The 17996-nt window shown below is 34.9% G+C and overlaps 1 protein-coding gene across 11 annotated transcripts in view; it reads left to right on the forward strand.

The window, feature by feature from the left end:
- Positions 1–17996, forward strand: part of Lrba (LPS responsive beige-like anchor protein) — a 711450-nt gene that overhangs the window by 282844 nt on the left and 410610 nt on the right. For 8 of the 11 annotated variants that reach the window (XM_087205721.1, XM_087205722.1, XM_013067217.3 and 5 more), the window contains one exon: positions 16406–16514. The exons of the other annotated variants lie outside the window; for them this stretch is intronic. In XM_087205721.1, the coding sequence (XP_087061847.1) occupies positions 16406–16514 (109 nt within the window). The remainder of the gene's footprint in view (positions 1–16405; positions 16515–17996) is intronic. 11 annotated transcript variants of the gene reach the window in all.

Here is a 17996-nt window from a genome sequence, read left to right on the forward strand (position 1 = left end):
TCACCTTGGAGAAGTTTTCCATGAAACTTTTATTTAGTTTACTTTTACCTCATTTCTTTACAGTTTTTTTTCTCGTGTCATTTATTCCTCTCATATGTTTATCTTTATTCCCTATTCTATCCTGTAATAGGTTCTATAAGGACATTCCCTTGTTGCTTGTTTATGGTTATATGCCTGACTCCTAAAGAAGTGTCTGGCTAATAGCATAAATACTTAGGTTTAATTGATGTGGTATTTTCTTCTATAAATATATTGTTTTCATATTTTTATTTAAGTCATTGATTTTTCTCATATAAATGGAATTCTGTCTTCATAAATGCATTTTATAGAGATAATCTTAATAATCAGCTAATACTTGAATGTTTTTATCAAAATATATAAAATAAAATATATTTTAAAAACTGTTTTCTGAAGAAATGAACTTTGTTATTCTCAAATAACAATCTCTAATTGCTAATTGCTATTATTGTTGGAATAATTATTCAAATAACACTTATTTTTATATCATCTGTTATCATACTTTTCATAAATCTCTGATTTCTTACTATTTTCTTTTACTCTGTTTGAATTTGTTAGTCTGCCATGTTTAGAAATTCTCTTTTTCTGTACTCAGCCTACAGAAACCACTTAGCTTTTGTCTGTTGTTTGAAAGAAGCAATGCTGAAAACAAAACCAATACTTCCTAGTAACACGGTAGATCTAGTATTTGAAATTTTATTCTTTCTTTAGAGGTTACAAGACATTTATTGTTCTGAATCAGTAGCTTTGGCTTTTCTTTTATAAATATTCAGTACCTCGAGATTAAATGAGTCTATGTAGAAATGGATGTGTTTGTGAAGTAGTTTGGGAGTGCTCGGCTACTAGACTTAATCCCAAGGGCAAGCAGAATAGTAATAAAGATATTTCTTTTCACTTTAAAGACCGGTCTTTTTTTTTCTTATTATGTAAGTCTGACCTCCTTTGACCTCATTTATAGAGTAGCTGCTATAAATTTGGCCCTTGATTAATGTTTTATTGGTGTAAATAACACGAAGACCTTTATAGACAGACTATAGCATAAGGTTATCAGACTTGAAGGGTATCATTAGCAAATCAATTACTTAGGTCAGACATAAGTAATTGTTGTTGGTACAAATGTTTCCCTTAACTTGCATATTTAAGAAGATGCTTTATAAATACATTGATTTTATAGTTTTGAGTTCAGTAACATGTTTTTCTTTTGAATAACATTCAAAATTGTTTTTATAGAGCTAGAACAATTGATAGCCACTGACACAATCAAGTGGTATATCTTTGATGACTTTCCCATCGAAAAAGTACATATAATAAAAATTCCATTTAAAAATTAAATTTCCACATCTTATAATCAAAAGCATTAATGCTGAATGATAGTTTTGTTTATAGGTATTTTATATCTTAAATCATCATCATCATCCTCTTTACTTTTAAAATATGCAAATAATTGATCTAAAAACTTTTTTGAAAGACATAACTGTAAGTAAGTAATTTCACATTCTTATGTTAAAACTGTCTTTTAGCACCACATTACAAGAAAACAGTACCCTTGCCTCTGGGCCTCTTAAATGAAATCTGAGGCTTTGTGTTGTACTAAATTCAAATGTGGTATGTCACATTATTATTATATATCTCGAGCTTTCATTGATTTATTTGTGTACTTGATTGGCTTTGTCTTTGTCACTGTTTTCTTCACTTTAAAATGTATTTGATTGAAATGAACTGAATTGGAAAGAGTGTTTAATCAAACTAATCCCAATAATATTACTACTTATAGTTTAAAATTTAATTCTTTATCAGTACACCTTCTCATTTGGTTTAGTTTCATATTTTGTCTTTCTTCTTATTCCTGTTACCCTTGGAGATTTTGGAGATACTTAGTATCTCAATACAGTATTGGTTTTAGTTTTGCTGGTGGAAATAGGTTTGGCTGCTGGGATGCCTCATTTTTTCAGGTCAGCCTACTTGTGATCTCTTCAACAGATTATCTTGTGGAGTGTTTTAAGCATTGATGCTTATTCTAGGTAGCTATGATTGAAGTAGTTGCACTTTGAGACATTACTTAGCATAAGTTGTAATGATTTGTTGATGGTTCAGGTCTCTGTTACACTTAGTGTCTCAGAAGGAATGATGCATTGGATAAATATTGATCATCTGTATATTTTATGCATTTAGGTGGACCTAGTTTTATTCTTATACTCTAGTATTATTTAAAAAAATCAATGCAGCCAGGCGTGGTGGCGCAGACCTGTAATCTCAGCACTCAGGAGGCCAGGGCCTTGAATTTGAGGTCAGCCTGGGCTATATAGTGAGTTCAAGGCCAGCCTAAACTACATAGTGAGACCCTGTCTAAAAAAAAAAAAAATCAGTGCAAATTCCCTACCAATAAGTTATATAGCTTAAAACATCAAGGAATCCTATGAAGTTTCCTGTCATCCTTGTTACTAATTTTCTTAGTTTCTCCTCATTGTTTCTATTCCATTTATATTTCAAAGTAAAAAACAGACATTATTTCTTTGGCTAGTATAATTAAAAAATTTTAATATTAAATGTGGTAATTACTCAGTGATGGGACCTGGTTTATGGGTATAATTTTGTTAAAAAATTCCAAGATTTAAATTCTGATTTTAAATTTTGTATTTTTAAACACATAATTAAAATGGTATATAATTATTGTATTGGGTATAGTTTACCAAAATATATTTTGAAAACTTATACATACACTCATAGGGTTTTACTCTTAAATCTGTCTATTCTCTTTGCCTCATCCTTGGTAACCACAAAAAGGTCACATTATCCCACATACTGTTGGACACATCCCTTAATTATCCTCGAGGGATACTCACTATCTGCTTATTACAGCAGTAACTCAGACTTGTAACTGAATATGTAAATAGCCCTCATAAAAGACACAGTGTTTCTGATACTAATATACTTGTCTGTCTCTTCAACTGCTTAGATCGCAGTTTTGCTTTCTGAGCATTCATTTAGCAATTGCAGCATTTTCCTTCACTTCTGTAAATAGCATGGATTTCTTAAATGTCTCTGGGATGATTGAGTAGAAGAATGAATGGAGGGGAAGGTGAGGCCGGAAAAAGGAGGCTAGGAGAGAGACCAACACACATTTCATTTTATTCTGACTCCCTTGGTCATTATCATTTGTATTTTACATCTGGGTTACATTTTAGTAAAAAGACAATGACATGTATTGTGCTTAAATAAACATTTTGGCTGGATTATATTATTGTCTATACCAAATGGCAGAGAAAATTTGACTTAGAGATTTTTTTTCTTGGAAACCCTGGAGTGTTACCTGGAGAACCATAAGATTTCTGGTTAAAGGTTTAATATATGTATAGTAAGGTGCTTTATGGAAAAGTCCACTTAAATGTTTATAAACAATTGTTTTGATATGATCTTATTTTTTGGGTGGAGTCAGATGTCATTGTTCCAAAGATTATTTGAGTAGTTTCTTCATCTCTGTCTACTTCAGTCTTGGATTGAATTGGTGTAGAAGTTTATGTGGGTAGTTTAAACAGAGGCATCTGCTTTTCTTCCTTCTTAAAATTCAGCTGTTTAATGGTTACCATTTTGTGAAGGTTTAGTAGCTTATCAAAGAATATTAGAATTTTTTTCCATTAATTTGAATAAACATACTTTTTATTTCTTGTATTTTGATTTAAAGCAGTCATGTGGTCAAATAATCATTTTTGAGCTTTATCAACAGTTAATAATTAATACAGCATACTTCCTTTAGCAGATTTTGTATATGGAGCTTTGTTTTAAAAACTCTGTGGAATTTTCACTTGAATGATTTTTCTGTGGTTACTTTTTAAGCTTACTTTGTTCTTACTCATGTAAAGCAGTGGTACTGTTATTTTCACTGTGCTTTTTTTGCACCCTTGAAAATGTTAAATTTCACTAGATGTCATGCTTTTATATGTGGTAGTACGGGATGTGCTGTCTGGCGTTCTCGGAAAGGCCGAATGTGTGTAACTTTAGGCTTATATCTAAAAGGAACCATTTGCTAAATTAGATCAGAATGAGCACTGTGGATAAAAGGAAGGTGAAATGAGGGGAGAACAAAAGAAGACAGCTGAAGTTTGAGAAGAGTGAAATGCAAGTAGAATGAATATGGAGCAAATATTTATGGATACCAGTTACATTGCTAGTTCATATTCTGGGCTCGGGATTCAGTAGGGGACAGAAGAGACATCACCAGTGCTCATAGGGTTTCATTTAATTGGTAAAGATACAAAATTAAAAAGAAATCGGTATGTGTCTGAAGGTGATGAGTAGTCCTGAAAAAGTCACAACTGAGTGAATAAGGGAAAAGAGGAAGTGCAGTGTGAGACAGAATACATTGCAGTTTTAAACAGGGTGATCAAAAGAAGTATTCCTAGGAAATCGTAAGGAAATATCACTGGCAGTGAAAATAGAAAGGTGTAGATATTTTATAACTGAGAAACCCTAAAATGAATTCATAGTGGGGAGTCAGCCAGGCCATTTCCCTGAGTGGTTTTTTTTTTTTTTTTTTCACATGTATAAGTCCCTGTTTCTTTCTTTGGGAATTCTTGAGAATACTTTATGACACAGTTCTCAGGACATCTTTGATCTAGAATATGTCAGCTTGCAAACTGACTTGTGTGCTTCCATTGTGGCCTCTGTATTACCATGGATTATTTTTAAATGCTCAACTTGGGGTTATCTTGCAGAATAAGTTTGAAAAAACAGGTTGATATTAGGCTGTGACAAACTAAATTTGACATTTGTTTGAAATTATGGAGGTTTTATATTCTTGGGCAAATAACTTTATGGAGTCTTTACTATTTCCATTATAATTTTAATAAAGGACATAGCCTATACACTATAGTCTCTCTAATCAAGGGTATTGCTTTCCAGTAGAAGCGGATACTATTTGGATTAGCTTTCAATTGAAAAGAATCTAGTTTAGCCTTAAATTGTAGGAAGCCCAATAGAAATTTTTTAAAGTTTTAAAAATACTTTCTTGTGGATCACCAACCTTTTCTTTCTAAGGCTACAGGCTTGTGTGTTCTGTGATTTAAAAGTCTTTGTGTCTCTTATTCAAAGTTGTTACTATGCACTTTAACCCCCAAAAGAACTTGAGAGATATCAGTTTAAGGAATTCATGATAATTGAATTATTGAATATGTCATGAGAGAGAAGACAGGAGAGAGACAGAAACAGAGAGAGAGACAGACAGAGAGACAGAGAGAGGCAGGTGCGGAGACAGAGGCAGGTACAGAGACAGAGCAGCAGAGACAGAGATGTATGAGCGAGGAGGCAGGTATATAGATAGGAAATAATACTTCATGATAAAAATAAAGATTATATTAATTTGTGAAGCTTGATATTTGTTCTCATATTACTGAAAAAAATCTTAGGACCCCTCCCCCCCATGTTGGTCCATGATCATTCTCTGTAGTTTGTTCTGTTTTCTTCATTAGTGTATGTTTGTTATACACAAATTGCAGCGTTGGAAGGATTATTAATTCAAAAATATGACTTTCACATATTCAATTACTAGGACTCAGGAAAGTGTAACTTTCCTTTCCCATCAGTAGTCATGTTTCCCTGTGAAAATCTGACAGTTGCTGCTAATGGGGGTCATAGAAAGCCCAGGAAACAGAGCAGTAATATTGGAAAACTCCTGCGGAAATGCGTTTGTGTGCTTACTCACGGTCTAGACTAGTATAATCAGATGTGGACAGTGGGCCATAATGTAGTTATGGGAGATGGTTGTCATCATTACTGTTATTTATTGAGCCTCTAGTGTGAATCTTCTAGTTGGTCATTTGATAGGGCTGTTTGTTTCCTATGGCTGACACAAGTAAGTTTTTTTTTTTGTCTTTCTCCTTACACTGTAGGTATAAATTATACATAGTTTTTCTTCGTAACATTAAAATTTGTGAATCATTTTGTAGTCTGCATTTAGAGATTTAATCTAGTTTATAGTAAACTCAATATTTTGAGATTGCTTATTCTAATTAAAAGTAGCTTCATTTATCTTTACTTGTTTGAAAGAACAGTTTGTACAATAGTAGAAAATATTACCAATGCTAAGTACTGTGCAATTGAGAAATTTAGGAAAATAGGCATGTAAACAGCGAAAAATGACCTCTTAGAAAAGCAAAATAAGGCATCTTAAGTTTATGTAGTCATTTTCATATTTTCCTTAATGAGTGAACAAGTCATACTTACAAATAAAATAAATAAAAGGTATGTAGTCAAAACCTGAGATGATAATATCTCAAATTCGGAGATAATAATTCAAAACTCTTTTGTAAATTGTGGTGGAAAAATATTTTCCTTTTTCTGTAACTGTCATTAAATACTGGAAATCTATTTTAATTTTTGCTTAAATAAAGTTAGATGGTAATTTTATATCATGAAATTAGAATATTTTAAACTTAAATTTGTGATATAGTTTTTGCTAACCTAAAAGTTTTAGGGCAGTGGTGGCAAACGTATGGCACATATGTTATTTGTTTTTCTTGTAAGTCAAAAGATGTTAATGTGTGAGTTGTTTTTCTAAAGTAAAACCCCAGGATTCAGGTTTAATTAGTGTTGGCACTTTGGAATAAATAAGCGGGCTTTCGGTTGCAGTTTGGGCACTCGTTCTAAAAGGTTTGCTATCATTGTTTTAGGGCTTTTCTGTTAATTGCTTGGATAAATTTAAATACTTGAGAATATTTGGTTTGAAGTATTACCACCAACTATCCATTTATATGTTGAATGCAATGTATGTGAACAGTACTCTTAGATGCCATGGTTGGTTTAAAAAGAGTAAGTAGAGGTCCGGGGATTTAGCTCAGTGGTTCTGCCATCTGCCTTCCAAGCTCAAGGTCCCGAGTTTGATCCCTGGTACCAAAGAAAAAAAAAAAAGTTACCCAATTGAGAAAATAGAATAATATACATAGGATATTGGTAGGATTTCATGGGCTACTATATAAACAAATGTAACATATGCTATATATATAGTGAATGTTAGGTGAAAGAGTGATAGAAAACGAAGTCTTTGTGGGATAGAATAGCAGAATATTTCTTAGAAGAGAAGAAGCATGAATTAAGTAATAGATTTTGGATATAAAGGAGGGATAAAAATATTCAGGGGTGGTTTCTGGCATTTATTTTCTATCATTTGTTCAGTACCTATTTGTTGAATATGTTCCATGTACTAGGTACTGTTGTGCAGCCTGAGGATGTAGTTGTGTTGTCATGGAGGTGTGAACAGTAATAAACAAGTACAGTTCACATAGTAATAACAGAGCTTAGAGGAAAACAGAACAAGATACTGTTATGAGGGCAAAGGCAGGAGGCTTATAGGGAGTGTGGGATGCTTAGGAAAGACTTGTGAAGCCGGGTGTGGTGGCGCATGCCTGTAATCCCAGAGCAGAGAAAGCACTCAAAGACCTGCTCAGTTCTAATGTTGATGAAATGATGAAGCCTTGATTTTTTTAGGGTATTGGGTGTGAATTAAGTTAAATAAATTAAATCTGGAAATACTACAGAAAAAATATTGACAAGATTTTCTGATTGATTAGAGGCCTGGAGGAAGGTGGTAGGAAAGAGGGTGGAGGCTGGAATAACTTGGAGGTTACTTGATTGGGGAATGGGAGAATGGTGTGCCACTGACTAACCAATTCAATTAATGCTTGAGCACTGGGAGGCAGTATATTGATGTTAAATTCACAATGTGGTTTTAGGTCCCCAGAGAGAAACTAAGAAGCTCAAAGTAGTATTTCACATCTGTACTCTTGAAAGCCTTTGCGTCCTCTGTCTCTAGACTCAGAGGAAGTTATTCATTAGCAGTTTTAAAAATTACACTAGGGATTGTTTGTAATCTCTAATGGGAGTTGAAAAATGCTCTCATGATATCACCTCCAAATTGTAGAAAAGCTGTTATATTATTAACTTCTAAAGTAGCTGGGAGATGGTTTGGGGATAGAGGATCTCACAGGTCTGTAGTGATATAATTATAGTTACATGGAAGATTAATAAAGATCTGAAAAATGGGTAGAAAAGCAGAAAACCTTTTTATTTTAAAGGATTTTCCATTTTCCTTTTTAAAAATTATTGCTTGCTGTAAAACTTCAAGGAACAGAGAAATATATAAGGAGAAGAACTTAAGCTTCACACTCGAGCCATGCATTCTCACTTTTCAGTGAAGGACCAAATCGTACTTGAGGGTTTGTGAGACAGAAGATCTGTCACAGCTCCTCGACTCAGTGTGGTACTGTGATTTGACAGCAGTCGTGGATGATTCCTAAACACACGAACATGGTGTTCCAGTGAAACTTTGTTGACCAAAAACAGCACCAGATTTGGCCTAGAGATCATAATTTCTGACCTCTGTTTTAGATAATTGGCAATTTGATGTATTTTTTCAGATTTTTTTCCAAACTCATATTGTACCTAATATTCTTCAAGTTTTCTTTTTCTTTTTTCCTTTTAATGTATATTGTGGCTATCTTTTGGTGTAAATCTAGAAGTATCTGTGTCACAGAGTATATTTTTGTTCTTTAAATTTTTTACTTGTATAAGTGGTGTTACAGTAAAATTCCTTGTATACACTTCTGCCCTGTGGAAACATTCATATGGCGTGTCACTAGGAGTGTAGTAATTGCCTTGGATCCAAGTCTGTGTGTATTTCATTTATATTTTTGTCATAGGTATGTCTGCAAAGGGAATGGGAGTAATTTCCTGCCAGTGTTGATGACTGTTGGATCTACTTTTCCCCCTCAATTTTATTTTTTTAACTAGTACATGTTTGCAGTGCATAATGGTTATACACCTGTGTGGAGTCAGTGCCTGCATACAGCACATCTTAATTCTCTTCTCATCTCCTTCCCCTTCTCTCCCTACTTCCCTCTGTCCCTTGCTTCCCTTCCCCTTTGCAAACAATGCTTCCCTATTTCCTGTTATCTGTCTTTTATTTTGGTGGCATTAGGTCTTCTCTAAATTTGGGTTTGTCAATTTTATTTAATCTTTCAAAGAACCAGCTCTTCAATTCATTGATTCTTTGTATTGTTTTCTTGCTCCCATTGCATTAATTTCTGCTCTGATTTTTATAATTTCCTCCCTCACACAAGCTTTGGACTTGACTTGCTCTTTTTTTTCTAGAAGCTTGATATTCAGCATTAGGTTGTTTATTTGAGCCTGCTCTATTTTCCTGATATGGGAATTCACTGCTATAAATTTCCCTTGTAGGACTGCTTTTATTTCATCCCATAAGCTCCAGTATGTGATATTGTCATTATGGTTCAGTTGTAGAAATTGTCTGATTTTCTTCTTTAATTTCATCTGTGACCCATTGGTGGTTCAGGAGGGTGTTACTTAATTTGCATGTGTTTATGAAGATCTTGTGGTTTATTTTGCCTTTAATTTCCAATTTTATTGCATTATGGTCTGATAATATGCATGGGTTTATTTCATTTCCTTTGCATTTACTTAAGCATGTTCTGTGGTTTATTTTGGAGAAAGACCCATGTGCAGCTGAGAAGAATGTGTATTCTGATATTATGGGAAGGAACACTCTGTAGACATCTAGTAAGTCCATTTGTTCAAAAGTTTGGTTCAATTTTAATACTTCATTTTTAATTTTTTGTCCAGTTCATCTGTCTGTATGTGACAGTGGGGTATTGATGTCCCCCATTACAACTGTATTAGTGCTTATATGATTTTTTCATGTCCTTAGTATTTGTTTTGTATAGTTGGGTGCACTGTTATTTGGTGCATATATATTTAGGATTGTTATCTCTTCCTCTTGGATTGTTTCCTTTACCAGGATGTAGTGACCTTCTTTATTTCTCTTAATAAGTCTGGGCTTGAAATCCACTTTGCCTGCAAATAGAATAGCTACTGCTGCTTTTTTCCAGTTTTCTGTCACTTGGAATATTGTTTTCCATCCCTTGACTTTCAGTCTGTGAATTTGTTTTTCAAATTCCATGTGTTTCTTGTATGCAGCATAGTTGGATCTTTCTTCTTGCTACATTCTGCCAATCTGTTTCTTTTTATTTTTTTTAACATTTTCATATTTTGTTGGTACATTTTAGGTATAATGACATTCGTCATTGGAAATTTGCACCTTTACATAATCTCTCTTGGTTCTTATTTTTTCCCGCTTCCCCCGCCCTCCCTGCAACCCCTCCATCTCTCCTTATTTACAAAGATTTTGTTTCCATTTTTTTCATTTTCTCATATTAATTCCATTCTCTTCTTTCCTTTCCCCTACCCCTCCCACTTCCCCTTCCCCTTCCCCTTTGCCCCTTTTCTTCCTATTTCACATTATTTATTATACCTTTTAGTCCTTATTTACACTTTCAGTTTCTTACACTAGAGAAACTATTCAGTATCTACACATGTGCATCCTATTTATTTAACTTAAGAGTATGGCCTCAATGTACATCCATTTAGCTATAAATGTATCTGATTTCTCATTTTTTATGGCTGAGTAGTACTCCATTTTATAAAAGAACCACATCTTCTTTATCTAGTCTCCAGCTGATGGGCATTTGGGCTGTTTCCAAGTTTTAGCTATTACAAACTGTGGTGCTATGAACACGGGTGCACATATATCACTGTGGTATGATAGTATTAATTCTTTGGGGAAGATACCCAGCAGGGGAATAGCTGAGTCAAATGGGACTTCCAGTCCTAGTTCTTTGAGGTATCTCCATACTGATTTCCACAGTGGTTGCACCAGTCTACACCCCCACCAGCAGTGAAGCAGGGTTCCTCTTTCCCCACAGCCCCGCCAGCATTTGTTATTGGTTGATTTCATGATAGCAGCCATTCTTTCTGGGCTGAGGTGAAATCTCAGCATTGTTTTCATTTGCATCTCTCAAATGACCAGTGATATTGAACATTTTTTCATGTGTGTACTTGCTATTTCTACTTCTTTGTGTGAGAAATGTCTGTTCATTTCAGATGCCCATTTTTGGATTGGGTCTTTAAATTGAGGTCTGATTTTTTAAGTTCATTAAAGATTCTAGATAGTAGACCTTTCTCTGAGGAAAAGTAGGTGTGAAAACTTTTTCCCACATTGTGGGTTGTCTCTTCACACTGTTGGTGGTTTCTCTTGCTGTACAGAAGCTTTTTGGTAAGAGATCCCACTTGTTGATTGTTTGCTCTAGTTCACTGGCAACTGAGATTTTGTTCATAAAATCTTTTCCTACCCCAGTGTCTTCAAGAGTTCTACCTAACCTCTGTTCCCACTGGTTCAGTGTTTCTGTTTTAATATTTAGATCTTTAATCCATTTTGATTTTAGTTTAGTGCATGGTGAGAGATATAGGTCTAGCTTTAATCTTCGGCAAGTTGAAACCCAGTTTTTCCAGCACCATTTATTAAAGAGGCTATCTTCCTAGTGAGGGTGTTTGGCTCTTTTGTCGAAGATGAGATGGCTGAGTGTGTCTGGCATTGTTTCTGCATCTTCTAATCTGTTCCACTGGTCCTGAGGTCTCTTTCTTTGCCAGTACCATGCTGTTTTTATCACAGTACCTTTGCAGTATGGTTTCAAGTTGGGGATTGTGATACCCCATGCCATGTCTCTGTTACCTAGAATTGCCATTGCTATTCTGGGTCTCTTCTTGTTCCAAATGAATTTTTGGATTGTTTTCTCAAGGTCCATGAAGTATGCTGCTGGAATTTCAATTGGGATTGCATTGAATCTATGTAGCAGTTTGGAAGTATGGCCATTTTCACTGTGTTGATCCTTCCTACCCAGGAGCAGGGGATATCTTTCCATTTTCTGATATCATCTTCAATCTCTCCTTTCAGTGTGTTATAGTTTTCAGAGAAGAGGTCTTTGATTTCTTTTGTTAAGGTGATTCCTTGGTATTTCAGTTTTTTGGATGCTATTGTGTTGTTTTAAAATTAATTTTATTGATACATTTTATTGGTACACCTTAGGTATACAGTTCATTTACATTTATCATTGGGTGTTTTTACCTGTACATGATACATCTTGGTTCTTATTTTTTTTCCCATTACCTGTGTGCCCTTCACCCCCTCCACCCTTCCCTATTTACATATATTTCATTTCCATTTTTTTCTTTTCTCATAGTTTTTCCTTTCCCTCTTTTCCTTTCCCCTTCCCCTCCTATTGTGAAAAGAATTGTTTGCCCTGTTTCTCTCAGTGAGTCTGCTGTTCTTGTGGAGGAAAGCTATTTATTTTTGTGTATTGACCTTATGTCCAGCTGCTTTACTGAATTTGGTTATTAAGTCTAGAAGACTTTTGGTGGAGTTCTTGGGGTTTTCTATATAGAGTATCAAGTCATCTGCAAATAATGACAATTTAACTTCTTCATTTCCTATCTTTATTCCTTTTATTTCTTTCTCTTTTCTAATTGCCGTGGCTAATGTTTCCAGAACTATATTGAACAGGAGTGGTGATAGTGGACATCCTTGTCTTGTTCCTGATTTTAGTGTGAAGGATTTCAGTTTTTGACCATTTAGTATGATATTGACTGTTGGTTTTTCATAGATGGCTTTTATCAGTTTGAGGTAGAGACCCATCTATTCCAATTTTTTGTAGGGTTTTTATCATAAATGCATGTTGGATTTTGTCAAATGCTTTTTCTGCATCTATTGAGATGATCGTATGGGTTTTGTCCTTGGCTCTATTGATATAGTGTATTACACTGATTGATTTTCGTATATTGAACCATCCCTGCATCCCTGGGATGAATCCCACTTGATCAGGGTGTATGATCTTCATGATGATCTTCTGCATTCTATTTGCCAGTATCTTATTAAGGATTTTTGCATCTATGTTCAGTTTTTTCATCTATGAACAGCTTTTTTATGTTGTCTGCACACTCTCCTGTTTCTTCATTGACTGTAGTCAATCTTATGTTATTCTTCTTTGCATTGTCTAGCAGCTGCTGGATTGATTTCTCATGCTCCCTTGCCGTTTTTAAGAAATCTCTCTTTTCTTGAGCACTAAACACAATCCTGTCTTCTATATCTGATATTCTGTCCTATTGGCTCATATTCTGATATTCTGTCCTGTTGGCTCATTCTGTTGCATATACTTTCAGTGGAGTTTTAATGTCCTGGATATCAGTTTGAATGTTTTTCATGAATTCCATTTCTTTCTTGTGCGGGGCGTTCATGGCTTCCATCATGTTCCTGAGGTCCTCTTATTTTTTTATCTGTGTCTTTCAATTTTGGTCACCATCAACATAGTTATCTGGGGCATTATTTCTCCTTTGATTTTTTTTCTAGAGGCTCGTGAATCTGTTTTGTTACTTGTGCTATTATCACTTCAGAGAGTCCAGGTGGGTGGCTTTTGGATTGTTCTACTTCATTGCCCCCAGGGTTTCTGCGTTTGGTGAGCTGAAAGTCTGTGGTGGTTGCATCTTGTTTAAGTGTCTTTTTCATTTTCTGTTTTATTTTTCAAGTTTGATTCATGAGTTGATGCTCGGAAGTTGCTTATGAAAAGTAGCGTTATTGCCAGTATTCAGAACCCTTAGGAAATGACTACTTCTCAGAAGCATCTTCCAGGTGCAGCTAGCTTTTGGGTTTTGAGTCTGTTGTAGGATCTTACCACTTCAATTTATTGAGGATTAGAAGTTTCTGCCTAGTAGGCCCAGCTACCAGTTCTTTGGTGCAGGCATGTAGGGTTTTTTTTCCCTTCGGCAATCTCAGTCTTGGCATACCTGGAGGAACAACTGATTAGCACAATTATGTCACCTTGGGTAAAGTAGTACAATCAAGAATAACAGTAGCATCAAATACAGCCAAGAAAATGGCAAATTGTAACCCTTAATGTGGCTTTTTTTTTTTTTTTTTGGCATTGGGGATTGAACTAGGGTCCGTGTGCTTGCATAGCAGGCAGTGAAACCACTGAGCTAAATCCCTGGCCCGGCTTTTTTACCCTTATGGGAGAAGATTTAAAAACTGTTAGGGGGCTAAAAAACAGAAGTAGAAGAAGAGGAAGAGCGCAGAAGCAAAACTTGAGGACAAACTTTAGGAAACTGGTGAAGAAGACAGGTGGGAGAGTGAAAAGGAAAAAATAAAAACAAGAACAGAATAACAATGAAAAACTAGAAACTGTTCAAACGATCAAGAAAAAACTAAACAAAACAAAACAGGAACTAGAAAGGAGGAAAAAGAGAAAGAAAAAAAAATGAGAAAAAAGATTAAAAAAAAAAGATAAAAAAACCCCAAAAGGTCCAATTCAAGGTGTGTCTCTGCTGTCACTGTTAGGTAGTGTGGGCAAACAGTCTGTAGCCAATTGATTAATCCCAGCAAGCTAGATGCAGCTTCACAATGGGCTAGAGAATAATCCCAGGCAACCTGCACCTTTAGTTCTTCTGAACTTCAGGCCAGTTTCCTGCTGGCTTGACCTCTGCTCCCTGACTTCCTGCTGATTTGAAGGAGACCCAGCATGGAGGCACCTGAAGCCACCAGATGGAGTTGACCAGTTTTGAGTTCTGAACTCAGTTTCTTAAAATATATTTTTCCTCTTTTTTAATTTTAATAATGTTCATTTTCTTTCCCTCCCAATTTTAGTAGTATTATATGCCCAAGTATGTTTTTCTGTCTTGATTAGAGTTTGGAGTTCTTCATCAGCATATGGCTCAGTTTTTTATTGTTTTGTAAAAATCCGACCATTATGTCTTTAAATATTATTTTATTCTAATTGGGTTTCTTACATTTTTCTTAGACTGGAAATAAAATCATGACCTTTTTACATCTGTTCTATATGTTTTTTATTTATTTTTTCAAATTTTCTTACCGTAGGGCCAGGGATTTAGCTCAGTGGTTGTGGCGCCTGCCTCGCAAGCACAAGGTCCCGAGTTCGATCTCCAGTACCAAAAAAACCACAAAAACCCCACAAATTTTCTAACCATGTTCTAGGATTGTCATTGGCTTCTCATTTAATTTGTCTTTCTTGGGGTAAATTTATCAATCTGGCAAATCTGTTCTTATTTTCATAATTTCATTTTGCTTAGTAGTTCTGCCTTTTCCTTGTTTTACTGGAGTTCTTTTAAACAAATTATTGTCTAAACATAGTAACTATTTTTGTTTCATTGTTCAGACATAAAAATTTGATTTTACTTTGATTTTCTTGAGCCAGTTTCTTTTTAGTTTCATTCATCTGGTCTTGTCTTTTGTTACTAATTTTAAAAGTATAAGAGTAAATTTTAGTCTCTGTATGATTTTATCTTCCTTTATAGAGGACTTCTGTTCAGTTTCTAATTAAGTTACACTAAGGCTGATTGTATTAATTTAGGAACTGAACTGTTTCGAGGCTGGATTCTTTTAGTCACTTTGAGTGTTTTCTCTGTTTCTAGTTTGCCTATTCCTAGCATGTAGCTCTTCTGAAGGCATCTGAAACCCTGGATTTTTCTGTGACCCTCTTGCATTGGTAGTTCTATAATTTTCTCTACATCTGAAAGCTTTGTTTAGCTCTTTGCCTACCATTTAATCTAGATGCAATTCACTACAATGCTTTTTGAAAGTTTTTTTTCAATGTTTTGTGGCCTGGTTTATTTCTGGTTTCCAAGGCAATAGATTGAAATTTGGATGACTTACAACAGGATCCTCCACCTTGTCAAGCTGTGTACCTGGTTTTTTCTCATAGCTCTGTGTGACTTTTGACAGCTCTGTTTAGATTCTTGTGTTTCACTTGTGAGCAGTAAATGCTTCAGTGAGAAAATTCATGCTAAGTGTCTTTTATGTGCAATCTTCTTTAGGATCTTGACCCCTTCCTTGCTGTTAGTCTTGCATTACTGTATCAAAAATAACCTGAGATGATCAATTTATAAGGAAGAAGTAATCATTTTGGCACATGTTTCCATCCATGGTTGGTTAGCCCAGTTGCTTTTGGGCCTCTGGTGAGGCAAAACAGAGTGACGGACGTGCATGGTAGAGGAAGCTGCTCATTCCATGGTGGCTGGGAAGCACACAGAGATGAGCAGTGGCTGGAGTCCCAGAATCTCCTTTTGGGGCAGGTGTCCATGGACCTGACTTCCTCCCACTCAGCTTTACCTCTTAAAGATTCCACCACCTTCCAACCCAATATTGCCACAGGCTGGAGATGAAGCTTTTAACATGTGGGCTTCCGGGAAATACCCAAACTATAGCATTTGGTAACTTGCTTTTATTCAGAGTTTTTAATTGGTTCTATTGGCTGACTAGTGTGATAGAGGTTAATCTGCTGTTGCCAGAAAGTTAAACTTAGATGCTGTTATATTCTTCAGTTATTCAGTGTGAAATAATGGTACATCAGTTTGTATGATGTCAGAAGATGAGACTAATATTCTTTTCTCCCCAACAAAATCTACCACTTTTGAGCCATGACCAGTCATGGATGTTATGTGTATTCATATATTCATTGACAATGTTCATCTCTTATAGGTTGCTTAGCCAAACAATGAAGGATCATCTAGTGAGAGTAGCAAATGAAGCTGAATTCATTCTGAGCAGACAGCGAGCAGAGGATATTCACAGACACGCGGAATTTGAGGTAGGTAGTACATGTGGCTTTTGTGTAGAAATTATGGTTTTTTTATTGGCAGTGACAGGAAATTGCCATGGGAAGTGGCAATATGGTCTAAAGAAGTATGTCACATACCATCAAATAGCAAAAAATTAATATTTTGATTTGATCATTAATTTAATCAAATCATCAAAAATTAAGTTTTGGAAAGAGTCATGGAGGATTTGGGAAGATACCACCCATCACTTCAGCCCTCTCATCTCAACTCCAGCTCAGTTGCTGGTAGATGAGAGCAGCTTCTGTGGTTGATTGGATTTTAATAGTGAGAGATGAGTTGTTGGCTGTGATGGTTTTCCAGAAAAGAAAACTAGTAAAGGACATTGTCCCTCTGGACAACATTCAGAAATGATAATTTCTGTGGAAAAGACGAGGTCTTCCAGGTTTCTAGAGAGGTGCAGAATGCAGAGATATAAAGTTCCTCTACCCTTGAGTTTAGAGAGCCTGGTAATCCTTGTAGCTGAGGCTATAATGGGGCACACAGTTCTCTTCTGAGATCCTCATGGAGGACCAGGTGACAGACCTTCCTAGACCTCTTGCATCTCAGCAGTAGCACCGGAAAAGATCAACAAGTGTGAGTTCTTAGAGGAGATTAGTGATTTCATAGGTATGTAAACCACCAAAACCCACCTAAGGTGAACTGGAAAATTTGACAAGAACATTCAGCATAGAATCAGAAAAGAAATTAAAAAGTACTGTATAGGTTCTTTCTAATACAGTATGTAAGAGCAGATAAAGTCATACTGATGATATTTTCCTGGTACTTTAGAAAAGACGACTATCACTCTAGTGCATTTTATACAATCAGCATAACCTGAAAATGGTGCTACAAAAATAAAATATTACAGGAATTTCATTTAATAATATGGACACAGGATTTTAACTAAAACTTTAGCTGAAATAAAACATCATTGGGATGAGGGAATTTTTCCTACAAAGTTTTAACTAAAATTTAGGTACCATAAGCCATCAATGGAAAGAGAGAATAAAAGAATTGTGTAGTGTGTGTTCTGAGAATATTTCCTGGAATTCAAAAATAGTTTACTGTATGGTATTTACCTACACAATAACTTGTATCAACAAATTAAAAATAGAAAAGAATGAATATATCAATATGTGTAAAAATGATAGATATAAAGCCATGAGAAAAAATTTATACATAAGAATATAATCTAAATGTGATAAAGACTTTTAAACATTATTTTAAATTAAAACCATTTCTACTAAATTGGGGAAAATAGTGATACCTATTATCATTATTTAACATAGTTTTATGTTCTTCCAAGTGCAAAATATAGTTAACATATATGCTAGAAAAGAAGAAATAAGATTAGTTTTAAATTCCTAATGCTGTGGACTAGGAAAATATGAGATTCTTGGACATTTTCTGTCAGAATCAATAATAGATTTTTGTGAGATTGGTGGATATAAGATAAATATTCAAAACCCTAA

The sequence above is a fragment of the Heterocephalus glaber genome, unplaced genomic scaffold, assembly GCF_053883595.1.
Source record: "Heterocephalus glaber isolate CG9 unplaced genomic scaffold, H.glaber_assembly_v1.0 deba00000613, whole genome shotgun sequence".
Taxonomy (NCBI): Eukaryota; Metazoa; Chordata; class Mammalia; order Rodentia; family Bathyergidae; genus Heterocephalus; species Heterocephalus glaber.